Genomic DNA, 27,911 nt, shown 5'->3' with positions numbered 1-27,911 from the left:
ATATCATATCATATCATATCATATCATATCATATCATATCATATCATATCATTGACGCGTAAGTGTGGTGTTTCCCCCCCCTCCCAGATTGACACTCCAGTCCGATAGGTGGCGGTAACGCACTTGAGCGCTAGTTTCCCACTCAAACAAGAAGAAGAAGCAGCAGCAGAAGAAGAAGAAGAAGAAGTGGGAGTTCGACGTAAAGAAGCTTGCTGCCGCAGCAGAGTCAAGCATTGGTCGCTTGGGAGTTTTCGTCACTATGTATTCAATGTTTACTGTGAAAAACATTCGCGAATTAACATGTTTGTTGGCTCAGATTTGTACTCTAAGCCTGTCAATGACAGAAGCCCAGGATTTTATGGAGGACTTTTTAAAACGGGAATATTCTCTGGTAACGCCTTACCGTGGTGAGTTTAACGTCAACTACCAAGCTAACAGGTGTAATTGACGTGGGACTGAAAAGGTCGCTATCCACATCGGTCTTAAAAAACGTAAACGTACCCTTTGGGCAATGTACTTCATATAAGTAATAACCAATCGTTTAATACCTAATCTTTATCATTCATAACCAATGTTTCCGACATTGCTCAGCAAAAGTGCAAAAGGTGTTCACTAATATCTAAAAGTAATTTAACGTCGTATTCCTTCCCTCTGATATGACAGTTATTTTATGTGAGCGTCAGTGTTATTGAAGAATCATGTTGACAATTGTGATCAGATTTTTAATCAAAGGCATGTGGTCTCGTGATCACAAAGTAATGTAATTATTCCGACAAAATAACCTTTACTGGTTGAAAAGTAGTGACATCACGGGTATGGAGCTTTTTATTTAAAAAAATATTATTATTATTTTTTAAAATCTAGGTAATGAAGGGCGGCACTGTGACGACTGGTTAGCACGTCTGCCTCACTGTTATGAGGATTCGGGTTCAAATCCGGCCTCGCCTGTGTGGAGTTTGCATGTTCTCCCCGTGCCTGCGTGGGTTTTCTCCGGATACTACGGTTTCCCCACTCATTCCCAAAACATGCATAGTAGGTTAATTGAAGACAATGAATCAGTGATTCTCAACCAATGTGCCGGGGCACATTAGTGTGCCGTGGGAAATAATAAAATTTTTCGTAATTGCTCAAAAAAATTATTTATTTACAAGAAATCATGTATCTTTCTTCATCTATTTATGTCAGTGAGGCATCATGACAGACAGAACAAATAAATGCTATGCTATTAGATGGCAGGAAGTACATATAGTAATTAATGTATCCCCCTTTTTTTGACATTTTTGTTTGTTGGGGTGCAGTGAGATTTTTCAATTGTTAAAATATGTACCTTGGCTACATAAAAGTTGGAAATCACTGCTCGAAAGTTCCCGTAGGTGTGAATGTGAGTACAAATGGTTGTTTGTTCTTAGTGCCCAGCGAATGGCTAGCGACCAGTTCAGGGTGTTGAGTCAGCTGGGATAGCCTCCGACACGGCCGCGACCCTGAGTGAGGATAAGCGGTACGGAAAATGAATGGATAGATAATGAAGGGTATTGAGAACAGATTATCATTTGTAATGCAGACCTGTAGGCCATGGCTGCAGACAGCAGAGTTAAAAACTAGAAAAAAATCAAAGCAATATATATAAATTCATTAAAAAGAGAGTCACATGGAGTTGGAGCCTTTCCCAGCTGACATAGGACGAATGGCAGATTGCACGAACAGTTCATCCATATTACACAAGGGGTAGCAGTCCGTCATCCTGGCTTTATTTGATTCACATAGGCCTGCGCACATCCTTATTCCACCATTTTATCATCTTGTGACAACAATAAGTGAAACCCAGGCTAATGCAAAATTTTTGTTTCAGTAACTCCAGCTTTCAGTAACCATTCAAATTCTACTGAGACAGAGTAAAAGGCAGGCAGGTGTTTCCTGGCATACAGGTTTGACAGAGAGTTGCTCTTCACTTTATTCAAAGTTGCATTCACAGCTGATGTCAGGAGTTGCTGGGATGCTGGAGTGTGGTGCAGAGCATGTGATCATCACAGGAGCAAGCAAAGCAAGACCTGGAGGAAGGACAGTGTTACCTCCAATGCTAACATTTATCTGTCTTTTTGAAAGCGAAAAAGTGACTAACATTTGAATAATTCAATGTAATTCTATTTGATGACTGGTAATTTATATCTCAAAATACAGCGTTCCAGCGTTTCAGGTATTAATTTAAGTGACATCCCATTCTTAATCCATAGGGTTTAATATGAAATTGGTCCACCCCTTGCAGTTCTAGTAGCTGAAATTCTTCTGGGAAGGTTTTCCACAAGGTTGCGAAGTGTGTTTATGGGAATCTATGACCATTTTTCCACAAGCGCATTTGTGAGGTTACACACTGATGTTGGACGAGAAAGCCTGGCTCTCAGTCTCCGCTCTTATTCATTCAAAAGTGTTCTATAGGGTTGAGGTCAGGATTGTGCAGGCCATTCGAGTTCATCCAGATCAAATTCTCTCATCCATCGTCTTTATGAACCTTGATTTGTGCACTGATTCACAGTCATGTTGGAACCGGAAGGGGCCATCTCCAAACTGGGTATGGATGAACTTGACTGGCCTCCACAGAGTCCTGCCCTCAACCTGATAGAACACCTTTGGATGAATTACACACGTAGATCGCAATGGCGATGTTTTAACAATATATCGTGTAGCCCTGTGACCTGGGATCTAACGTTGTTTAGAAGTGGCTCCTAAAAACTGAACTAACCTGTAAATGATTCACTTTTTTTAATGAGGCTCCGGACTCGGAGTATTGGTTGATCCACTGTGTGCTGTAAAGCAAATATTTTTATTATGCTGGCAAGACAAATTACAGCCAGCAGTCAATTGATCAGTAGCAAGAATTTAATCGGGCTTGGCTTTGTCAAATTAAACAACATTCTTGAACCTTCAGCACTTGATGAATGTGTGTAGATACTGTATTTGAGCCTGTCAGCCTGTGTATAATTTTAGCCCTGTGATGATTAAAGAACATCCAATTTTGTGGTGTTTAAAAATTGTTTGTTGTAATCGTTCCACGCTGAAATAGGAAAACTTCCACTAAATACAACCAAAAATTCATGTGACATTCATACCTATGATGAGTGCATGTAACAGACTTTGGCTGGTGCTAGCTTGCAAACATGCTAGCAGATCAGCTATTGGCAAGGCTGGGAAAAATATATGCCTCTGTCTTGCAGGGTTGGGCTTGTCAAGCTCTTCATTGTGGGATCTGAAGGGTACTGCTATAGTGACAGTTGACCATGTGAGGCTCACCGCGGACCAGCCAGGTAGACAGGGCGCTGTCTGGAGTCGAATTGTAAGTCTGCTGTACCAACCTTTAAATTCATAACATGTACTGGAAGCCAAATCATACCTAAACTCTCAAACCTGTTTATCAAGCCAAAGACAAGTTCTGCCTGCTTTAAACATGGTTGTAACAAATGTCTTATTTTTTCTGTACAATACATGAATAACTTGTTGGTCCTCATTTCGGTTAATTTCTAGCCTTTGCTGTTACGTGACTGGGAATTTAAGGTGCACTTTAAAATCCACGGGCAATCAAAGAAGAAAATGAATGGAGATGGTCTTGCCATCTGGTTAACCAAAGAGCGCATGCAGGAAGGTAGGGGACGAGGTCATTTACCCGTGTCACACAATGAAAATGAACAATTTATATGCGACACTGATAGAACTACCTAATATCAACTGGTTATAAGTTTGTGTAGTGAGGCTTATAGTGCAGTAGAATTGTACTTTTTGTTTTTGTTTTGAAACTGCACCAGAAAATTGCAGGTTTTTGTGGGTTTATTACAAGAATAACATGTTGAACCTGTTTATTTGCCTTCAGGGCCTGTTTTTGGCAGCAGAAATGAGTTCACTGGCCTTGGAGTATTTGTGGACACTTATCCCAATACTGGAAACTATGATGTGAGTGCTTGTGTTTCTTTTCTTTTTGTGGTTATAATTCTTTAATGTTGTAGTTGTGTAATATCGGATTGACATTTTTGTAATTCGCCAGTCAATTCATAGTTTAATTTCCCCTCAAAACAACGTTCATTATTGTTTTTTATTCGCCAGTATGTTCATACAGTTTAATTTTCCCTCAAAGCAACGTTCATGAATAGTAGTTGTTAAACTCAAGAATAGTTTTTTCCCCCTTCACTAGATGGTCCCAACATAATCGTTACGCAAAACAGATAGATGGTCCCAGTTAGATGATCCCTCTTTGCACATTGAGATCAGAGATTATGTTGAGAGAAGGAAATGTCAGCATTTTGATGCATGTTAAGCAATTCCAGACAGAAAAGCAGTGGTGAATGCCTTGGCCACTTAGGATCAACTGGCGAGTGCTTTCACAGTTGTGAACCCAGCATTTAAACAATTTAAGAACTCTTCATGACTCAGTCATAGGGGTGTAATGATTCATTTAAGCAAAGATTTGATTCGTATCATGATTCGTGGTTGCTGATTTGATTCAAGGGTAATGTTGGTTCATTTAGAACGATACGATCCAAAAACGATTCAGTGTCTAGAAATTAAGGGCGCTCTGATCAGAGTTTGCTCGCTTTTCTAATACCGATCTTCCCTGGGAAGATCTGCCGATCACTGCCGATACCGTTCAAATGGACTAGCTGTAAATTTTTCAATTTATTTATGATAAGTGGTATTGGCTATCTGATCTGACATGTTTGTTTGGGATTGCTTTGCAGAGGCTGCGCACGTGCGCAGTGTGCAGTGGACGGAGGGTGTGTGGTTGGTGCTACACTAAGCCTGAATAATTATGGAAAAAGTAATGACAATTATTTTGATGGATATTGAAATCACGATTAATAAAAAAAATATTTTACAACTTTGTAATTTAAAAGAGCAACCAAAAAATACATTTGTAACAAGTAAAATAATAATGTAGTAAAATAATAGAAATATGTGAGGTTGGATGTTGGGAACAACCCAAGTAATCCATACATACAAAGAAAGTAGAACAAATAAGCTCAGAAATTAAGTTGTGTGTAATAATGTGAAATGACAGCAAAAAACTATTGTACACGCCAACTTGTATTTATTTAATACTTTGTACAAAAGCCTTTGTTTGCAATGACAGCTTCAAGACCTCTGTATGGAGAAACTAGTCTCATGCATTGCTCTGGTGTGATTTTGGCCCATTTCTCCACACAAGCAGTCTTTAAATCTTGAAGGTTCCGTGGGTTTCTTTTATGGACCTTGAGTTTCAGTTTTTGATCCATCCATCCATTTTCTGTACAGTTTATCCTCACCAGTGTCGCGGACGTGCTGGAGCCTATCCCAGCTATCTTCGGGCGAGATGTGGGGTACACCCTGAACGGGTCGCCAGCCATTCGCAGGGCACAAATAAACAACCATTTGCACTCGCATTCACGCCTATGGGCATTTTAGAGTCTTTGATCAACCTACCACGCATGTTTTTGGGATGTGGGAGGAAACCGGAGTACCCAGAGAAAATCCACGCAGGCACGGGGAGAACATGCACATTCCACACAGGCAAGGCCGGGATTTGAACCCCGGTCCTCAGAACTATGAGGATGTTGTGCTAACCAGTCGTCCACCGTGCTGCCGAGTTTGAGTTCCTTCCATAGATTTTCGATTGGATTCAAGTCAGGTGATTGCCTAAGCCATTCTAGCATTTTTTCTTTGAAGCCAATTGAGAGTTTCCCTGGCAGTATGTTTTGGAACATTATCCTGCTGTAATGTCCACCCTTGTTTAATTTTCATCATCCTCGTAGATGGCAGCAGAATCTTGTCAAGAATGTTTCTGTACATTTGCCCATTCATCCTTCCTTCAGTAATGTGAAGTTTACCAGTACACCATCATGTTCCCACCTCCAAACTTTACTGTTGGGATGGTGTTTTTAGGGTGATGTGCAGTGCCATTTCTCCTCCAAACGCAGTGTGTATTATGGCATCCAAACAGTTCAATTTTGCTCTCATCCGACCAGACTATATTCTCCCAGTATTTAACTGGCTTGTCCAAATGTTGTTAAGCAAACTTGAAGCAAGTTTTGATGTGCTTTTTTTTTTTTTTTTTTTTAATAGCAATGGGGTCTTGTGTGGTGAGTGTGCATACATGCCATGGCGACGCAGTACATTACTCACTGTTTTCCTTGTGACAGCAGAACCTGGTACCTGCCAGGTCTGTTTAAAGCTCTCCACAGGTGGTCCTTGGCTCTTGGACAACTCTTCTGATTGTTTTTTTGTCTGTCAGAAATCTTGCAAGGAGCACCTCAACGAGGCAAATTTATGGTGGTATGATTGGCTTTCCACTAGCATATTATGGCCCCAACCGTGCTCACTGGAACATTCAGAAGCTTTGATATATGCCTGTAACCCATGCCATCATTATGTTTTGCAACAATTAGTTTGCGATGGTCTTGAGACAGCTCTTTGCTCTTACCCATCATGAGATGTGTTCTGACTCACACCTTGGCAATGAGGCCTTTTTGTAGCCATCAATTAAGACTACCAGCTGATATTCATTTGCACTGACATGGGGTTGAATTGCTGTTTGATTACTGATAGATTTTAGGTGTTGTCTTGGCTTTCCATGCCTTTTTGCACCTCCCTTTCTTTGTGTTCAGTACTTTTTCCCTATGTCATTTCACATTTCTACACACAACTTAATTTCTGATCTTATTTGTTCTACTTTCTTTGTATGTATGGATTACTTGGGTTGTTCCCAACATCTGGTGAAATTGTCAGGTCAATAGCACCTTTGGAAGTATATTTAGTGATAAAAATGGTGACATGTTAAATAGTTAATTCAGCCGCTGTATGTCATTAGCATGTCTTTAATGTACTGAGGACCTAAATATTTTAGTGATTTATAGACCAGTAGCAAAACTTTAGTCTATTCTTAAAGCTGACGGGGAGCTAGTGTACAGACTTTAGAATTGGCGTCATATGTTCTGATCTCTTTGTTCTGGTCAGAACCCGAGCTGCAGCATTCTGAATGAACTGCACTTGTTTAATGCTCTTTTGGGGGAGTCCAGTCAGAAGACCATTATAATAGTCAAGCCTACATTAGATAAAAGCATACATGAACTTCTCCTGGTCTGCTTGGCTCTTGCTAGCCATCATTCTGGATATGTTGTTCAGCTGGTGGAAGGCTGTTTTATTGCTTCATTTGATATGACTGCTGAAACTCTGATCGGAATCTATCAGCACAGGGTGTTTTTGAGCACAACTGTATGTTTTTATAAAGAAACCAAAAAAAATACTTGAACTTTATTGGTGAATGATACCCATTTTCTACTTCTCGCATGTTAATGGAATTACAGTGCAGCCAAATCTGAACATGACATGACTTCTTGTTTACTTTATACCAATCTCCAATGTATTTATCCATCCATCCATCCATTTTCTTTTACCGCTTATCCTCACTAGGGACGTGGGCTGCTGGAGCCTATCCCAGCTATCTTCGGGCGGGAGGCGGAGTACACACTGAACCGGTCGCCAGCCAATCGCAGGGCACATAGAAACAAACAACCATTCGCACTCACATTCTCACCTACGGGCAATTGAGAGTCTTCAATCAACCTACCACGCATGTTTTTGGGATGTGGGAGGAAACCGGAGTGCCGGGAGAAAACCCACCCAGGCACAGGGAGAACATGCAAACTCCACACAGGCGGGGCCGGGATTTGAAGCCCGTTCCCCACAACTGTGAGGCAGATGTGCTAACCAGTCTACCACCGTGCCGGCCCGATGTATTTATTCCATAGCAATATTGCTTTTGTGCAGACAAGGCAGGTTGGCACTCGGGTAGCCATGAACCATGAATTCTTCCATGATGTGACTATTCATTCTGTCAGTCCCCCTCCCCCCATCATTGGAGATCTAGCAATTCCATGCATGTTATGTTTCATGTATGTGAAATTTTGTGTCACTTTAATCCTTTTTCATCCAAAGACTGTTTCATGTTAAAGTAACCTATCTATCCCTCACTCACAGAGGGTTTTCCCTTATGTGTCAGTGATGTTGGGGAATGGGACTCTGTCTTATGACCACAATAAGGATGGACACCCCACTGAACTTGGAGGCTGCTCGACTAAGGCCCGAAATGCAAGACAGGACACATTTCTGCTTATCAAATACACCAAAAACAGATTGACGGTAAGAAATGCCATTCTAAGACCAGTTTTATATACAGTGGTGCCTTGAGATGAATTCATTGTTCTACTCCTTCTGGTGTGCCCGCCTTGGCTGGCGGGAGGCCAGGTGTCATGCACATGCAAACGAAGAAGAGTAATACGACTTCTTCTTAGGCTTTACACGATCAAGATTTTTGGGGCTGATCACCGATCAGCGAGTTTAAAAAAAACTGATCACAGATCCGATCATAAGATGGAACAATGTGTCTATTTAAATGACCATTTCATTTACTTTATATACTTGTGTACTGTATACTGAGTATCTTCTCTAGTCCAGTGATTACCAACCAGTGTGCCGTGGCACATTTGTCTGCCATGAGCAATCTTCGTGTGCGCCGTGGGATATTATAATATTTCACTTAACTGCTCAAACAATTATTCATTTACAAGAAATAATGTATCTTTGTTCCTCTATTTATCCCAGTGAGGCATAGTGACCGACAGAACAAATAAATGCTCTTCTATTCGATGGCAGGAAGTATCTACAGTAATTACTGTGTATCTACTTTTTGTGACATTTTTGTTTGTTGATGTGCCGTGAGATTTTCCAATTGTAAAATATGTGCTTTCGCTCCATAAAGGTTGGTAAACACTGCTCTAGTCAGGTCATGTATTCTAATCAGTCAGGTCAAAGCAAGATTACAACATGACAGAAATAAAGGGAGCTAACTTACTGTAGTTGAATTACTTTATTGTGATTAAATTACTTCACAGACACCGAAACTTTAGCAGAACCCCAGATTCAACAGAACCCCAGCATGTTTACGCACAACCGTTAGTGCTAGCACTAGCTTGCTAGGCTACATAACGTTTTGTTGCCTGCTTGCGAGCGGTATCGTATTAAAAGTATGTGAGCATACCTACACCAAGCCTTAAATGAACGTAATCTCCCGAGCACCAGTGACCACCAGCACACGTTTTTCCCCATTTTGTTTTTATATTGTACGTGTCGCGATGTCGTCTCCATGGTAACGAGTGTATCCGGTCGCGTTTGAGTTGACAAGATAAAGCCCCATGATCGTAAAAGACGGGATGCGGTGGTATCGGAATACAAGATTTTATTGTCGTAGTCTGACATAGTGCAATCGTGAAAGACCAAATTTGTCTTGAAGTCTGATCCACGCATTACGTGTTGTCTCTCTCAGACGTGTTGTCTGTCCCACACCGCTGACATGTTGTTTTTTTAAATAACTTTATTGGCCACTATATAAGAAAGGCGGTACTCTATTAAAGTAAACCCCTAGCTCCTCGTGATCCATCATAAACATCAGTGTGACTAAAATAATGTTTGAACTAAATGTACATTCATTTGAAAAATAAAGAGGAAGGAAGCTTGATATTTTGCTACTGACCCTTTATTCCTGATTCATACGGAGGATTCCTTTCCCCAATCATAGGTCATGATAGATGTCGATGGTAAACAGATTTGGAAAAACTGTGTCGACATCCCGGGTCTACATTTGCCTAAAGGCTATTACCTTGGGGCCTCATCTGCCACAGGAGAACTCTCAGGTACAGAAAATAAAAATGGTTGCTGTTGCACCAGGAGGTCAGTGTTTAGTATTTGACAAATGCCTATTTATACAGATAACCATGACATCATCTCAATGAAGTTGTACGAGCTGACAGTAAAGAGAGACCCAGAAGAGGAGCTGCTCATCCCAAGGGTTGACCACGGCATGGGGCCATTCCAAGGTAGAAGAAACAGGCTCCATCCTCAGATCTTTTCCGTCACATGATTATCCTGTATCAAAGTCTATCTGCATTAATACATATGAAGTAGGTTATTGTGTAGTTTTGACTGAAGAGGACAGCCTCATTTTATAGATAGACCAAATGGTGAACTTTGTGCTGCATGTAGAGTTACAAAGTGAATGGAGACAAAAAGAGCTCGATGTGTAAATATTTAAGTTACATTTCAAAATAAGACTAAAACAACACATTCGCAGTGCCGCAATAGGCCACTTTTACTGCGATAAGCAATATCTCCTTTTCTTGGCAGTGGAAATCGAAGAGGAGCAGATGAGTGGAGTCCAGCTCTTCTTTACCCTGCTCTTCACCATCCTGGGCCTGGGTGTGCTGGCAGTGGTCGGGTTAATAGTTTACGGGCGCTGGAAGCAAAACAAACGCAAACGCTTCTATTGATGAAAACTGAGTCCTGCCACACAGGTTTTAAGAGCAGACGTTTTGTGGTTGACACAGCCCGCAATACAAAAGACAGTCATAACTTTACCATACCGTACAAGCTAATGAACAATGAGTCTGAACCCTGTAGCTATTAATGGGTGCCAGGTGAAATTATGAACCAGCTATGAAAGGTGTAGTTGAGAGCTGCAATTAGATAAAGCTGTTTTACTGTAGAAGATAACTTCAATAGCACTATAATTGATATGCTGTGAAATGACAATGTGGTCACATTTCCACCTACAGAAATATATAACACAAAAAATCCAAACCAATCCCTGAATCAGATTCTGTGCAATTAGGTAGCAGTATGGGTATAGTGGCAAATGGAAAAAACTTTCACATTTTATAAATGTATGCCGCCATCTAGTGGTTATGAAATAGCTGTACACTTTCATTCCAAAATGCCATCGCCACCTTGTGGTTATAAAAAAAAAGTGTAGCCTACACTTTCATTCCAATATGACAGGGGTACGTATGACTGCATATATGTACAGTTGTGCTCATTAAGTTTACATACCCTGGCATAATTTCTGAAATGTTTTTGATTAAATATGACTGATGACAGAACAACAACCATCAGTAATTTATTTACAGTTATGTTTTGTTTAATGATAATGCTTTTCTGAACTACTTGACCGTTTAATTTGAATCCTATTAAAATAAAATTAAGTGTTTCGCGTCGTCCTTCATGTTTAAAGAATTGTACCCATCTTAGAAATTCTGCCTGGGTAATCAAACATATGAGCACAACTGTGTGTTTTCTAATTTATTAAATAAAAGTAGGGCTGTAAATTTCAAAATAAGAGCAAGTAAATTTAAAAAAGGATTACGTGTTCAAATAAAGTGCTTAACTTCAGAATAATTCTTAAAAACTAACAAAACACAGATACTTCATGATTTGATCATATAGGGTAGAAACAAAATCATGCATTGTAAAAATGCATTATACATAGGTAGAAGGGTTTTCCAGAATTTTGAGGTCAACTGGGGGTGCATATTATACATGGGTGCACATTATACACGAGAAATTACGGTATGTACAGGGGGTCCTCAGTTTATGACAGAGTTACGTTCTTACAATGGCGACAATGGTAACATGAATTTGTAGGTAAATTGGAATGCGCCATAGTCTATCACTAACCTATGCTAATGCAGTAGTGAAGTCATAAAATAAGAAATCTGTATAAAAACATTTTCAACCCATAAGAATGAAAACAATTGTAACCTCAAAACGTATGGCTGTCGTAAATGGGGGACCCCCTCTAATCTATTTTGTTACTGTTAATGCTTTTTACTGTTTTGGCGGCCAGAGATGAGTCACTGCTACACTGGGAAATGTTTCTGTCCTCCACTAGCTGCACACATCAGAATTATATTCATCACAAGCAAATTCACATACAATCATTGTGGCACCACAAAGTGACAAGGATAGACAAAAAAAGGTCTGGACCTGATCCACCTTGTCTGTAGAGGCTTCTTGTCAATGCTTTTTGTCTACCAGTCATCTTTGAACGTGAATGTAAAAGCAAGAATGTATCGTAGCACACACATGGACAAGTAAGTACATGATAGTTCCATGAAACGTATACTTGAAGTTCCTTGCAAAACTGCATCCCAGTCCTGCACTATCCATTTTCTGTACATTGTATTCTATTTAGGATGAGATGGAAGCGAGAATCCTAATATCCGAGATGACCGAGGATGAGCCCCCTGGCTTTATCTCAATCAGCGCTGGCTTCAAACTTTCAGGGATTCTTATGTATTTTTTTTTTAAACTGATTTTGAATGATTGTCAGAACTTTCCATAGTTTTTTTTAGGTGTTTGGGTTCAATGATTTTGTTGTGTGGGAATCAAATTATTATTATTTTTTTAAATTATTGATTACATTTTTCTTTTCACTTTAATCTGGTACTGTTCCTGTCAGCAGTACAAGGCCAATCTCGTTTCATCTTTGTCATGACACTTTTCGTAATGTTTATTCCGCCATTACAAGTGCTAATGTCTGTGATTCATAAATGAGTACATAATGCAGATTAGACTTGATTTAAGCGTGTTGCTGCCCTAATTATTTTGGATATAGACTATTGTATAGTCTCTAGCTCCAATCAGTAAGGCCTCTAAATTATTATTTTCGGAAACATTTTTACCTGTTATAGTAGCAAAAGCACTATTTTCAGATGGGTACAACAAGACATTCAAGCAATTATGTTACTATATTATACAGCCCTAATTTCCCTGTGTTGGCGTACAAAGTTGTAAAGGTCCTTTTTTTGTCACTTTTTTTTTTAAAGCCACATCTTGTATTCTGAATGCACATTACAGTCTCCTCATGGCATTATGCACGACTCAATCATCACATTGCAATTGACATCATTATAGCCATTGTAATAAATAGACTTGTCAATGCGCCTAAACGGAAACAAATTAGACCATTCCACCAGAATACGTATTTATATGTTTGTATTTATTTAACGAGAGCGAAAAAAACAAATTGATTTACCTTTGTTTCTTAAATAATTGTAATCTCCCGATGTATAAATGTCACAATTTGAAGGATTTATATTATTGTTGAACAGCAAAGAGCTCTGATTTAGAGAGCGTATGCCTATTTTCACCAGAATGTCAAACTGTCAGCTTTCCAATTGCTGCATGAGTCAGAACCGCAATTACTCAGCTATTTAAATGGTTCCCTCTGCTGGACAGTAGTGAAAAGAGTACCACAGTTCTGTAGTACATTATGTCCAGTTGGTATCGCGTGAAAATGAAAATGTGTATCACCAAAGGATTTACCATGCTATGGTTTGCATCGCAATATTTTTAAATATTTTTTTGTGTTTCAATTTCTGTCAAATTTTTTTATTTCAATTTCAGTCTTTAAACTGTCAGAATGATGCAAGAAAATCACGGAACTGCTCAAGTGTCAAGGCTTCATGGCGGTCACACATGAAATGCGTCAAACGGTCTCGTAAACTGTGACAACTTTGGTTTTGGGTATTGCTTGAACAGAACCAATTTTAGTTCATCTGTGAAGCAAAGAGTACATTTCTTGGGATGCATTTTAAGTCTTTAACTGCACTATGGTGTCGAGAGCGGTACGCAGAGCCACATTAAAATAATTGGTGTGATTATCAATAGCACCCACATAAGAATGAAATGAGGCAATTACTGAGGCTAGTAGCCCAGCGAGTGCAGTAGTAGTTGAAGAACTAATTTTACAGTTGGTATAGCTTTGGTTGTTGCCAGAACAATGGCAATGGGCCAAGACTTCAATTTTTATGAAGTAGTGGTCAGACAGCAGTGGTATAGGGAAGTAGGTACCGTTATTATGGGTCGGTTCATGTATTGATTGCACGAAACCAAAAGTAGCAATTATTTTCTGAAACGATGCACTAAGAGGTTCTGACGGGCAATTCATAAGAATATTAAAGTCACCCATTGTTAATATATTGTCTGCGTGGGTCACCACCAAGTCAGCAATAAATTCTGAGAGTTCATATAAAAAGCCAGGGGGCAGTAGATAACTGCAAGATAGAACCGAAATCATGTTGTAGATGGCATAACAAGAGCTTCGAATGTTTTAAAGTCGATGTTTGGGCAAGTGCTAACCTTGCAAACTGATTCAGAGATGAGAGCGACACCCCCTCCCTTCTTAATAGGACACGAAACATGTGAACTCACAAAGTTTGGGGGGGGGGGGACACGCCTCATTAGTGGTAAAAACTCATTTAACCAAGTCTCGCAAAGATGAATCCTATTAACATTATGGTCTCTGATAAGATCATTGACTAGCAAAGCTCTTGAGGAAACTGATCTCATCTTCATAAGACCAATTTTCATTGAAGTGGGCTAATCGGTGCTATTTGCCCCCAGAGAGTTCATAATTGTGGTGTCATGATACCAAAATTCTGACATTGATACTAGTAGAAAATACCTCGATACCGAGGCAAAAATCTAAAACACCAGTAAAAGCAGTGGAATTAAAACTGACAAAACATATTTTTATTCATTCAAAATATTTGGATAATCTTGAAATAAATAAAGCAATTAGCCCGTATTTAAGTCCTTTTCTAAAAAAATAATTAAATCGATGCCTGCATTGCTTGTGTGTGTGTGTGAGTGAGTGCGTGCCTCCGTGAGTGTGTGTGTGTAGGCGAGTGCGGGCGTGTGCGTCAGGATTCGTGTGTGTGCAAATAACTCGGTAATTTTCTGTAACAGCTGTATTTCCCTGGTGTGGATCATCATGGTTGTCACTTATAATGTACAGATTGAGGATTGTAAAACTGCATTAAGCAAAGTACCCTGATGGAGTTATGCGGGGAACTCTGACAGACACTCTTAAGTCCTTGGAAAATGTTCCTAAAATATTTTTTAGGAAATTTATAAATCTCACTTTTTGTGAGAACGACCTCTAAAGTGAGACCGAAGGTTCCATCAAGTTACAGGCTGTTAAATTTATCCTGGTGATTGTGATTGGTTTGGAGAAAATATACATAGAAAATAAATATAATTTATTAAAAAGGACAGAATTTATATGTAATTATAAAGTATTAAACACAAGTTTCAAATGTGTGACATTTTGACTTCAGCTGAGAAATGGGCATCACTTGTTTTCCAAGGAAGTCCATTGTTTCCATTAATTATTGTACAGTAGGTTACCAATCTGGCCTGATTCCAATTATCTTGTGCTCTTTATCCTCTTTCCTTTTTTTCTCCTTCTTTGCCTTTCGTGCTCCCTATGTGAAGCAATACAGGACTTGAGCAAAACAGCTGTTAATTAGAAGTTTAATCAAAATCATTACTTTGCGGCATGGTGTACGACTGGTTAGCTCATCTGCCTAACCGTTCTGAGGACCCGGGTTCAAATCTGGCCTCGCCTGAAGTGTGAAGTCTGCATATTCTCCCCGTGCCTGTGTCTGTTTTCTCCGGGTACTCTGGATTCCTCCCACACCCCAAAAACAAGCATGGTAGGTTAATTGAAGACTCTAAATTGCCCATAGGTGTGGCTGTGAGTGTGAATGGTTGTTTGTGCCCTGCAATTGGCTGGCAACCAGTTCAGGGTGTATCGATCAGCATGTTTTTCTTTATTTGGGAAAGTAAATCAATACTTACAACAATCAATAATAACATACAAGAAACAAATGAAAATATGCAATCAAATAGAGAAATGATGAGTTTCAAATGTATATTATTAATGAAAAGTATGTGAATAAAATATGTGAAAGAATTAGTGTGGACAAAGTTTGAACAGTGAAAACTACCTCTTAAAACATTTCAAAAAAATCTAATATGTTAATTACTGGTAACTTGATTAATTATTAATGAAAAGTATGTGAATAAAATATGTGAAAGAATTAGTGTGGACAAAGTTTGAACAGCGAAAACTACCTCTTAAAACATTTCAAAAAAATCTAATATGTTAATTACTGGTAACTTGATAAGATGCAGGTCATTGTGACTGGCAATAAGTCATTTTCACAAGTATCCCAGCCCATTTCGATAGAAGTGGCAAAACAGAGGGATGTTGAAACACAGGCAAGCGAACTGCAAGCAAATGAGACACACGACACAATTAGCTCAATCAAAACATTCAATGACATTAAAAAAAACATGAAATAAAAACAAAACGTGTTTGTAATTACTATACCACCAATTTCAATCATTTATGAGAAAAGGGATCTGTCTGTCATGTATAATGTTTCAACAGATATTTCGGTAAACAAAGAGCAAAGTGTAATGACAGTCAAACTCTTTATATCTTGATATGTCAACACCGCTAATATCTTGTTGTTCACGGCACACTAAAAATACTGCACTACTACAGTATGCACTTATTAGTTCGATGCTGGACTTCATTGGCTTTGTATCTGTACCATCCACAATGACAACGAGGTTCACTGTAATCTCTCTACAGTAATGTGCTTTTTTTTTTTTTTCTTCTGCAGTATTTTGGAATTTATTGTTGTCAATAAAAGCTGAAGTCACTTCACCTGTATGATAAAGAGTGTGACAACGCCTGCCCCGGTGCTCCGATAATTTCCTTCAAACCAGTTCCTCAGTTTAATGAGACAACCCTGAAATAAGAGAAAACCATGAAACGCTTAACCTCAAGAACATAGCTTGAGGTTTTGAAGGACTGAAAACAATGGCATGAGCATATACAATTGTAAATACTGTATACACACACATACTTATATACATGCACACATACTTTACATTCATCCAGCCAGACAGACAGACAGTACACACACGGAATACCCGGAGAAAACCCACGCAGGCATGGGGAGAACATGCAAACTCCACACAGGCGGGGCCAGGATTTGAACCCCAGGCCTCAAAACTGTGAGGCAGATGTGCTAACCAGTCGGTCACTGTGCCGCCCCATATATATATATATACACACACATACATACACACACACAGTATATATAAAAAACACATTCACACAAACTATCTTAACAGTCAGACCAATTAATTTATTTTTGTTGTAGACTGAAAACATTTGGGTTCAACTTTTGTTATTTCCAGGTATTTACATCTGGATATGATACATTTTGTTGAATCTGCCCATTTTTAATGTGAGCAAAAGTATGGGACCATGTGACTGCCAGGTGATTTTCTTGCCCAAGATTGTCTGATTACATCCATCCATCCATTTCCTGTACCCCTTGTCCTCACTAGGTATGCAGTGAGCTGGAGCCTATGCCAGCTGACTTGAGGGGAAAGGCGGCGTATAGTCTGGAATGGTCGCCAGCCAAATGCCGGCACGTTTACATAAATTATTCAAATATCACATGTAATGTCTAGGCTCTGTTTCAGATTTTGTTTTTTTCCTGAAAAGACTGCATTTATACTGCTTTGAGGTGTACCCCCCCCAAAAAAACCAAGGTGCTCTCTATGAAATTGTGATGCAGGCACAATGAGGATGGAGGACCCGGCCGTACACTCCTATGTGGGGTATGTAAGCCCAAGGCGTCCACCCAGGAAGCACCAGGCCCAGAGGACACTCAAGCCCAAGGATACAGGGTAGTCTGCTAGCCCCATCAAAGTAGTGATGGTTACATTTAAAGCACAGTGAACCCCTGCCCATTTGCGGTTCGCTAGTCACAAAATCACAGTTGCGTTTTTTTCGGGGGCAACCTTTCCTAAAAACTCACCTATCTGCAGAATCTCTGTGAATTTTGGGCCCCTCTGTAGCGGCCTTGGAAGATGCCACAAGATTTTGCTAAAGCCCTGGCTAATAGGAAAGTAGTAATTGCGTCAAGTAGGTGTGTTAAAGTGATACATGTTTTTGAAATGATGTGTTTTGGGATCATAATTTGTGGTATATTTAGGGATTAAACTATGGATGTAGACAATTATTTGAAAAAAAATTGGAGGGGGTCAATTCCTTGCATTTTTCGCTATTTGTGGAAGGGCTTAGAGTGTATGTGTGTGTGAGTTCACAACCATTCCAAGTCATGAATCATAATGTCAAAATTTGGGAATGAATATAAGAGTATTCAGGTCAGGTCAGGGAGGATGTGCATGAATCTTAGAAATAGCCATCAGTCTGTATTATCGAGGTGTTCCTCTGGCACCCTCATTATCGTGACCCAGCATCACATAACCTAGCAAAGAGGCACTTAGATGTCAGATCCTTCTGCGGAAAGTGTCCCACATGGCTACAGTGTTTTAGAGTCCCGAAAGATTCAGGTAATGTCCCATTTTGGGTCTAAATTGAAAACCCGATGTTTGAAACAAAGTTATTTCATCTTGGTACCAAAGTAGTTTAGTCTACATCTGAGGTCAATGGTTAATATACACGTCTCGTAAAATAAAATGGCAGTGTGCATATTATAAAATCGTTTTTAAGAGTGGGTAACCTCTTGCCAGTTGATGTGGATGGGAGAGGTGCAGGGATCTTGGACACAACAGGAGATGGGGACTTTACCCATCCAGTCTGCCTCGCCATGTACTCCGCAACACCTAAACTGACAAAGAAAAAAAAAGTCAAAAATCTAATGCTGAGCAACACCACTGATTTAGGCAAAGGGAACTTGACATTTGTATATCTTAACATTAGCATGTATACAGAACATGGGGTCATCAAGCTGCCTGTTATGATCAAGTTTAAGTGAATGGACGAAAAGCATCATTTACCAAGTGCTGGACAGCATCAAAATCGTCTTTAATGATCTGGTTCTCTTCGGGACCTGACCATCTGTAGATCTCCAAACTTTTTCTCAGGTCTTTGTCAAAATATGTGTCAAGCTGTACAGTAGACAGAAACTCTTTTATCTGCAATATCCCAGTGCCTTGGACAGTGAACAGACAAAGATAGCCTATAGGTATAAGCAGAACAATTGCTACTTGACGACATCATCGACCTTTATCACCAGAAAAATAAAATAAATGATGCGTGATGCACGTAACTGTCCATGATGATAGGTTACTGTCAATCAAGCTGTTGGTATGCATGTTTGCAGAAGTGCAATATAAACACTTTATTACCTCTCTGCTGTAAACCAGGAACACACAAGCCATGGCCAGCTCAACCAGCATCAGGATGAACAGCAGGATAAAAAACTGCAATTCGAGAAAATTACACTCAAACATAAGATAATTCGCAAATAAATCTGAACAATTTTTTTTTAACCATACACTATACATTAAAAAACACAACAGGTGTAAATAAAGAGAATAGGCCCTTTCTATTGTTGTAACAGTTTGAACCGATGACAAACTAAATGGAGAGATTGTAAGTAGCATTAATATTGTTATATGTTAGTTTTTTGCTGTTATACGCCTGGGTTTATCATAATGTTTGGACCAAAAGCCGCAAATCAATCAAACCCCCCCCCCCCCCCCCCCTCCCCAGTTCCCAGTTCCCAGTTTTAACCACTGCAGTGTAAACAATGATACTGCTTATTTGAGGATTTTCCTGTTTTTTTTTTTTTTTTTATATAAGCTCCAATCAATCATTCATGTTTTGAAATCAAATTCACACACATTGAAGCATGTGGATCGGTATTCAGATGGCACACTTTCATCATTCTGAAAATGAAACGTACTGTAATGCCTACGATGCAGCCTTCATGTTGCAGGTGACCAACCTGGTTATTGAAAAAGGCAGTCAAACCACTGCATGAGCTTGGAGTAAATGTCTTTTGTTACTTTGTGCTGTTTTTACTTGTTTATGTCCGACAGTATGGTTAGCAGTTTGTGTTTTCTTATTTTTTTTGTGTAATGTACAAACAACTGCAGATTTATTTTAGGTATATGGATATATGCAGTTTTGTGTTAGTTTTTTTTCAATGTATTTCTTTTGTGAAGGTTGTCCAGATTCTTAGAAGCCTATTGATGGTTTCCATTTTAAACCTAATTCATTGGAACACACATGATTAGATGTAAGGAAGTGAAGGGGTGTGGCATTGGTGTTGCACCCATGAGTTCTGGGTGTGTGGATTCAGTGCCTTGCTCAAGGACACCTCAATAGCGCCCAAGTCCCAAAATCAAGTTCCCATACCAGGAATTGAACCTGAGCTGCCTGTGTGAAAACCAGGAATCCTAACTGCTAGAGTATACTGTTTGGGAAATAATACAATTGTGCTCAACTGAGGCATTACATTAAATCTATGCTGTTAAATCTATTAATATACCATACAATAATCGGCTGACTTTGGGCAGGAGGTGGGGTATAGTCTGGACTATAGACGCTGGAGACAAACAACCATGCACACAGATTAACACCTCTGGGCATTTTAGAGTATTTAAATATCATAACACGCTTATTTTTGGAATGTTGGAGTTAACTGGAGTACCCAGAGAAAACCCTTTATCAATTCATATCATTTTAACATTCTAATGTTTGTCTTAGGCATGAATCTAGTCCTTGGCGCTATAAGAATCTTAAGTTATTACGATTATTATTGGGCATGTACCACCACATTATCTAATAATGGTGCATTATCTACTATATTAAAAAAAAAAACATTCACGTCATGATGTAATGACACCACATTTTGTGATATTTTGTTGGCGGGGTGGCACTGAGGAAAAGTGTACACCCTGGAGGGTCGCCGGTTTGTATCCCCGCTCGAGCGCATGTCGTTGTTGTGTCCCTGGGCAAGACACTTAACCCAGATTGCCCATGAATGAATGTGGTTGGATGTTTGGTGGTGGCTTGAGGGGCCATAGGCGCAGAATGGCAACCACACTTTTGTCAGACTGCCCCAGTCTGACAGAGGCCAGTGGCTATATGTATTAGTAATAAAGTTGAGTTGAGTAGTAGCCATCACCACCAGGGTGTGACTGTGGAGTGAAAAAATGTATGCAATCTGAAAGCGTCTTTGAGCTCCTTGAAAAAGCGCTACATAAGTGTAATGCATTATTATTATTATTAATCATCATCATAATAATAAGCATAACATTATTTGATGCAATATCTAATAAGTATGTTTAACCAGTGCTGCCAATCAATACAATGACACCCATACTGCTGCATCAATACCTCGATGACAGTGTCAAAATTGTGAATTATCATTTTTGTAAAGCATCTCTTGTGTTGAATCTTATGACTTGTGAAGGTGTACCCTATATTGTGATTGGTGTGGCTATGTCATCAGGGTTCATACTCACGCTGATGAGCAGGCAACGATTTTCCTTCATGGCTCCAAGCACACCCAGATAACACACACATGTAACAATAGTACCAGTGACCACCAGGGTGTTGGCAGGGTAGATGGGCCAGAAAGTTGTGACGAGAGATGCAAACTTGGAGTGTATGCCCTGAAATATCCCAAAGGCAACTACAAACGCACCACACAACTCCAGCACAGACAGGACACAACACCTTGTGTTATCATTGTGGCTGTACCATTTTGGATTTTGCACTCAGTTAATGTATATCAGAAGATGAACTTGACATTTTTAGCACTTACCCAACACAGGAAGTTGAGAAATACCATCAGGTTTTTCAAGCAGTTCACACAGGAGCGATCCATCCCTTCTGTAGTATCACATGCACATAACATTAACTTACTCAGAGCAACAGAGATCAGTTTGACAGAAAAAAAATGTAGACTGCTCCTTTTGGTCCCTATGTGTTTACATCACAGTAGTGTTTGATATGGTGACACTGAGCCACCAACACCATTAGCACTTGTGACCTATTCAGGCTCCAGTTAAACATTATGCCTTGAGTTTATCTGTTCAGTTTGTTTCAACTTCCTTCATAAAGTCTGAGTCCACTAAAAATTTAATTGTGAGAGGAAGTAATTCACTTGTTTCCAGTTTTCTCTAAGCTAAACACAAGAATTGTATTGAAGAAATAATTCTATGTAAAAGTCAATAATAATAGCATACCGACAAAGCAACACTCCAAATATGAAAAATGAAACGCTGCCTATATTTTGTCAAGTTTCACAATATTGTATTCTTTTATTCTTATCTGTCTATATTTAATATTAACTTAATATTACTGTGTTAAACTAACAAACTAAAATCAGTTGGCAAGAAAATGTAAATTCACTATTTGAATATATAACACCAACAGTGCATTCCTATGTTAATGAATATTTTTTCGATGTTGTATTATTCCCCAAAAAGCACTTGCTGTAACTAAAAGTAAAATTTGGATGATGACTCACAATCAAGTAATGAATTATGAAAGTGCTCACCTGAAACCTCTTCTTTCCAGCAATATTACAATATCAAATGAGGCTAATAGTTTCTTGTTCTTAGCATTCCCTGTTGCATACTGATGAAAGACAGGTATGAAAAGCAAAGTAAAACGAGGTGGGTGGAGTTGTGACAGAAAACCAAGGTTTCTGTCAACATGCAGGTAGTGAAAACGTCATCAGATAGTGTAGGTTGTAGCTGACCTACTAGCCCTGTTAGCATTAGCCCCAAGCGGCCAGCTAACGACAGCGAGCCTGTTCAGATGCATAACAGATTCCCTTATTTAGCTAGTCCCATTCCTACTCAGTCTACTGGCTCTCGCACATTCGTCATAGGTGACTCCATCACTCGTAACATCAAACTTAAAAACCCAGCCGCTGTAATGTGTATTCCTGGGACAACAGCACCCGATATTGAAGCTAACCTTAGGGAGCTGATTCACAATAGGCCTAGACACCAGAAGGGGCTAACAACACTAGCTACTCGGATATAGTGATACATGGTGGCTCCAATGATACAAGGATGAGGCAATCAGAGATTACAGAGGAACATAGCCAGGATTTGTAATCTCGCCAGAAAGATGTGTCAGCATCGACTAATTTCCTCTGGCCCCTTGCCTGCGAGAGGCAATGATGTGAGGTTCAGCAGTTTATTCTCGCTTAACCGGTGGCTGGCTAGCTTCTGTAGCGAATAGGGACTGCAGTTTGTAGATAATTGGCCTTCATTCTGGAGGACTCCCAGCTTGATGAGGGCGGACGGCCTTCACCCTAACAAGGTAGGTGTCATTACTCTTGCTAGAAACATAGATTACTGTTTGAGCTTTCCATGACAGTTCACATTAGAGCAAGCCAGGACACAGGTGATTAGCAAGCCTGTTAGAACATTAAGAGATGCCGTCAAGCTGAAAAAGCAGTCCTATCCTTTTTGGCGCTGAAGGCAGCTGTTGGGTACCGGCTGGCCAAGCAGAATGCAGTTGTGATGGTTGCTGAGGCCATGGAAAACAACTTCCGGACGGCTTCAAGGAAATTCTGGTCCACCAGCCGCCGTCTCAGGAGGGGAAAGCAGTGCACCGTTAACACTGTGTATAGTGGGGACGATGCGCTGCTGACCTCAACTCGGGACGTTGTGAGTCGGTGGGCCGAATCCTCCGAAGACCTCCTCAATTCCACCGACACGCATTCTCATGAGGAAGTAGAATCTGGAGACTCTAAGGTGGATTGAGGTCACCGAACTAGTTAAAAAGCTCCTCGGTGACAGGGCCACAGGTGTGAATGAGATCCGCCTTGAGTTCCTAAAGGCTCTGGCTGTTGTGGGGCTGTCCTGGTTGACACGCCTCTGCAACATCGTGTGGACATTGGGGACAGTGCCTCTGGATTGGCAGACCGGGGTTGTCGTCCCGCTTTTTAAGAAAGCGGACCAGAGGGTGTGTACCAATTCTAGGGGGATCACCCTCCTCAGTCTCCCTGGTAAGGTCTATTCAGGGGTTCTGTAGAGGAGGGTTCGACAGGAAGTCAATTCTCATCTTCAGGAGGAGCAATGTGGTTTTCGTCCTTGCCGTGGAACAGTGGACCAGCTCTACACCCTTAGCAGGATCCTCGAGGGTGCATGAGAGTTCGCCCAACCAGTCTACATGTGTTTTGTGGACTTAGTGAAGGGGTTTGACAGTGTCCCTCAGGGAGTCCTGTGGAGGGTGCTCCGAGAGTAAGGGGTGCCGGACTCCCTGATACGGGTTCAGTCCCTGTGTCAGTTTGTTGGACTCCGCTAAGGCTGCCCTTTGTCACCACTTCTTATCATTACCCATTTCGGACAGAATTTCTAGGCGCAACTAAGTCGCTGCTTTTTCTGAACGATGTGGTTCTGATGGCTTCAAACCGTGATCTCCAACTCTCGCTGGAACGGTATGCAGCCAAGTGTGAAGCGGTTGGGATGAAAATCAACACCTCCAAATATGAGGCCATGATCCAGAGTCGGAAAAGGGTGGAGTGCCCTCTTCACGTTAGGGAGTACTGTTCACTGTTCACGAGTGAGGGCAGAATGGAGCGGGAGATCGACAGGTGGATTGGTGCAGCGTCTGCAGTGATGCAGACTCTGTATCGGTCTGTCGTGGTGAAGAGGGAGCTGAGCCGAAAAGCGAAGCTCTCCATGTACCGGTCGAGCTACGTTCCTACCCTCACCTATGGTCACGAGCTGTGGGTCGTGACTGAAAGATCAGGGATACAAGCGGCCAAAATGTGTTTCCTCCGTAGGGTGTCTGGGCTTTCCCTGAGAGATTGGGTGGGGTCGTCAGCCTCTGCGGTGCGGGCACAGCAATTACAGGAAACTTCTGTCAGTCTTTGTACATGTTAATGTTCAAACTGATAAACTTGATTGTTTTTAGGAAATAATCATTAACTTCGAATTTTATGGCTGCAACACGTTCCAAAAAATCTGGGACAGGTCGCAAAAAAGACTGAGAAAGTTGAAGAATGCTCATCAAACACCTGTTTGGAACATCCCACAGGTGAACGGGCAGATTGGGAACAGGTGGGTGCCATGATTGGGTATAAAAGGAGTTTCCCTGAATTGCTCATTCACAAGCAAAGATGGTGCGAGGTTCACCTCTTAGTGAACAAGTGTGCGAGAAAATAGTCGAACAGTTTAAGGACAATGTTCCTCAACATACAATTGCAAGGAATTTAGGTTTAGGGATTTCATCATCTACATATCATCAAAAGCGTCAGAGAATCTGAAGAAATCACTGCATGTAAGCGGCAAGGCCGAAAACCAACATTGAATGCCCATGACTATCGATCCCTCAGGAGGCACTGCATCAAAAACCGACATCAATGTGTAAAGGATATCACCACATGGGCTCAGCAACACTTCAGAAAACCTATGTCAGTAAATACAGTTCGGCGCTACATCCGTAAGTGCAACTTGAAACTCTACAATGGAAAGCCAAAGACATTTATCAACAACACCCAGAAACTCCGATGGCTTCTCTGGGCCCGGGCTCATCTAAGATGGACTGATGCAAAGTGAAAAAGTGTTCTGTGGTCCGACGAGTCCACATTTCAAATTCTTTTTGGAAATTGTGGACGTCGTGTCCTCCGGGCCAAAGAGGAAAAGAAGCATCCGGACTGTTATGGACGCAAAGTTCAAAAGCCAGCATCTGTGATGGTATGGGCCTGTGTTAGTGCCAATGGCATGGGTAACTTACACATCTGTGAAGGCACCATTAATGCTGAAAGGTACATACAGGTTTTGGAGAAACAAATGCTGCCATCCAAGCAACGTCTTTTTCATGGACGCCCCTGCTTATTTCAGCAAGACAATGCCATTCTGCACGTGTTACAACAGCGTGGCTTCGTAGTAAAAGAGTGTGGGTACTAGACTGGCCTGCCTGAAGACCAGACTTGTCTTCCATTGAAAATGTGTGGCGCATTATGAAGCGTAAAATACGACAACGGAGACCCTGGACTGTTGAACAGCTGAAGCTTTACATCAAGCAAGAATGGGAAAGAATTCCACCTACAAAGCTTCAACAATTGGTGTCCTCAGTTCCCAAACGCTTATTGAATGTTGTTAAAAGAAAAGGTGATGTAACACAGTGGTAAACATGACCCTGTCCCAGCTTTTTTTTGGAACGTGTTGCAGCCATAAAATTCTAAGTTAATGATTATTTGCTAAAAACAATCAAGTTTATCAGTTCGAACATTAAATATCTTGTCTTTGTAGTGTATTCAATTAAATATAGGTTGAACATGATTTGCAAACCATTGTATTCTGTTTTTATTTATGTTTAACACAATGTCCCAACTTCATTGGAATTGGGTTGTAAAACAGTGTCAATTCACATGCATGTATCCGCAGGCACACACCCTTAGGACCCTTTCACTGGGTCTGGGGTCATGAACAAATAACTCATGAATATGCAAATCACTTGTTTATCCCCTCACTTATACTATCGTTCTGTAGGCTTTTATAATTTACATAATTAATCCCACCACACTAAAATTGTACAGCCGGGTTCACGACCCTTGTCTTGCATGCTTCTTCTCCTGTCCTTGTCCTGTTCTATCTTGTCCTGTCCTTCCCTCACAGGGTGTAGCACTACAGTTCCATGCAACACTCATATTTAATGTTTCATTGTTCTAGATAATGTAATGACTTACTTCTCTCATCCTGTTTACAATTAGTGCTTTGTATTTTGTCTTTGTTTCTCTCTCCCCTCTAGAAACTTTGTTCTGTTCGACTGATTAAGTCTAATTCTCAATAAACCTCAATTATAATACTAAGAAACCACAGCGGAAGCTTAAAAACTCCACTGTGACACAGTGAAAATGTTCCGGCATAAAAGAGATACAGATTTTCCATTCTGCTTGACCTAACAGCCAAACAGGACAAAAAAAAAAAAAAGAGATCGGGTGAGAAGCTCGGTCATACGGGAGGGGCTCATAGTCGAGCTGCTGCTCCTCAGTATCAAGAAGAGCCAGATGAAGTGGCTTGGGCATCTGGTTAGGATGCTCCCAGGATGCCTCCCTTGTGAGGTGTTCCGGGCACATCCCACTGGAAGGAGGTCCGGGGACGACCCAGGACACGCTGGAGAGAGTACGTCTCTCGGCTGGCTTAGGAACGCCTCGGGATCCCCCCAGAAGAGCTGGACGAAGGGGCTGGGGAGAGGGAAGTTTGGGCTTCACTGCTTAAGCTGCTGCTTGGATAAGCGGAAGAAAATGGATAGATGGATAGATAGTACACTAAAAGCTTATATCATGTCATCATCATCATATCAAAGCAAAGTATATATAAATATCCATCCATCCATTTTCCATACTGCTTATCCTCACTAGGGTCATGTGGGCATGCTGGGGTCTATCCGAGCAGACTCCGGGCAAGAGGCGTGGTACACCCTGAACTTGGTGCCAGCCAATTGCAGGGCACATATAAACAAACCACCATTCGCACACACATTCACACTTATGGGCAATTTAGAGTCTTCAGTCAACCTACCATGCAAGTTCTTGGGATGTGGGAAGAAACCAGAGTACCCGGAGAAAACGCAGGCACAGGGAGAACATGCATACTCCAAACAGGTGAGAGTGGATTTTAACGCCCAGAACTGTAAGGCAGATGTGCTAACCAGTCGTCCAGCGTGCCCATATATATATATATATATATATATATCCATCTGTCCATTTTCCGAGCCGCGGGCGTGGTGGAGCCTATCCCAGCTATCATTGGGCAGGAGAAGGGGTACACCCTGAACTGGTTGCCAGGCAATCGCAGGGCACATACAAACAAACAACCATTCGCACTCACAGTCACACCTACGGGCAATTTTAGAGTCTCCAATTAATGCATGTTTTTGGGATGTGGGAGGAAACCGGAGTGCCCGGAGAAAACCCACGCAGGCACGGGGAGAACATGCAAACTCCACACAGGCTGATTGAACCCCGGCCCTCAGAACTGTGAGGCTGACGCTCTAACCAGTCGGCCACCGTACCGCCTATATATTTATATTTGTATATATAGATATATATTTGTATTTATATATATTTGTCTCATTTGTCTCATTAAATATACGTTTTTCCAAAGGTGCTATTGACATGAAAATTTCGCCACATGTTGGGAAGAGCCCAAATAATCCATACACACAAAGAAAGTAGAACAAATAAACTCAGAAATTAAGTTGTGTGTAATAAGGTGAAATTACACAGGGAAAAAGTATTGAACACACTAACTGGTATTTATTTAATACTTTGTACAAAAGCCTTTGTTTGCAATGACAGCTTCAAAACGCCTCCTGTATGGAGAAACTAATCGCATGCATTGCTCTGGTGGGATTTTGCATGCATTGCTCTGGTGGGATTTTGGCCCATTCCTCCACACAT

The 27,911-nt window shown here is 40.7% G+C and overlaps 2 protein-coding genes across 3 annotated transcripts; one reads left to right on the top strand and one right to left on the bottom strand.

The window, feature by feature from the left end:
- The first annotated feature begins 175 nt into the window (after positions 1 to 175).
- On the top strand, positions 176 to 12,721 carry LOC133474603 (VIP36-like protein). 2 transcript variants are annotated; one of them, XM_061766399.1, is made up of 8 exons: positions 176 to 407; positions 3,210 to 3,328; positions 3,517 to 3,634; positions 3,860 to 3,939; positions 7,996 to 8,157; positions 9,593 to 9,707; positions 9,783 to 9,890; positions 10,198 to 12,721. In XM_061766399.1, the coding sequence occupies exons 1-8, from the start codon at positions 260 to 262 to the stop codon at positions 10,338 to 10,340; spliced, it is 993 nt and encodes a 330-aa protein (XP_061622383.1). In that variant the 5' UTR covers positions 176 to 259; the 3' UTR covers positions 10,341 to 12,721. The 2 variants fall into 2 exon arrangements, with proteins under 2 accessions (XP_061622383.1, XP_061622384.1); XM_061766400.1 differs by lacking the exon at positions 176 to 407 and adding an exon at positions 1,467 to 1,485.
- A 3,065-nt stretch (positions 12,722 to 15,786) lies between these two features.
- On the bottom strand, positions 15,787 to 22,172 carry LOC133474604 (leukocyte surface antigen CD53-like). The gene is made up of 8 exons (XM_061766401.1): positions 22,041 to 22,172; positions 21,303 to 21,370; positions 21,001 to 21,189; positions 18,874 to 18,948; positions 18,523 to 18,633; positions 18,246 to 18,353; positions 16,371 to 16,454; positions 15,787 to 15,924 (listed from the first exon to the last, which is right to left on the bottom strand). Exons 2-8 carry the CDS (start codon positions 21,363 to 21,365, stop codon positions 15,856 to 15,858), a joined length of 699 nt encoding a protein of 232 aa, XP_061622385.1. The 5' UTR covers positions 21,366 to 21,370; positions 22,041 to 22,172; the 3' UTR covers positions 15,787 to 15,855.
- Between the last annotated feature and the right edge of the window lie 5,739 nt (positions 22,173 to 27,911).

Source organism: Phyllopteryx taeniolatus, chromosome 3 (assembly GCF_024500385.1).
Source record: "Phyllopteryx taeniolatus isolate TA_2022b chromosome 3, UOR_Ptae_1.2, whole genome shotgun sequence".
Classification (NCBI taxonomy): Eukaryota; Metazoa; Chordata; class Actinopteri; order Syngnathiformes; family Syngnathidae; genus Phyllopteryx; species Phyllopteryx taeniolatus.
Note: the sequence above shows the minus strand (reverse complement) of the source record. Positions and strands in the feature narration are given on the sequence as shown.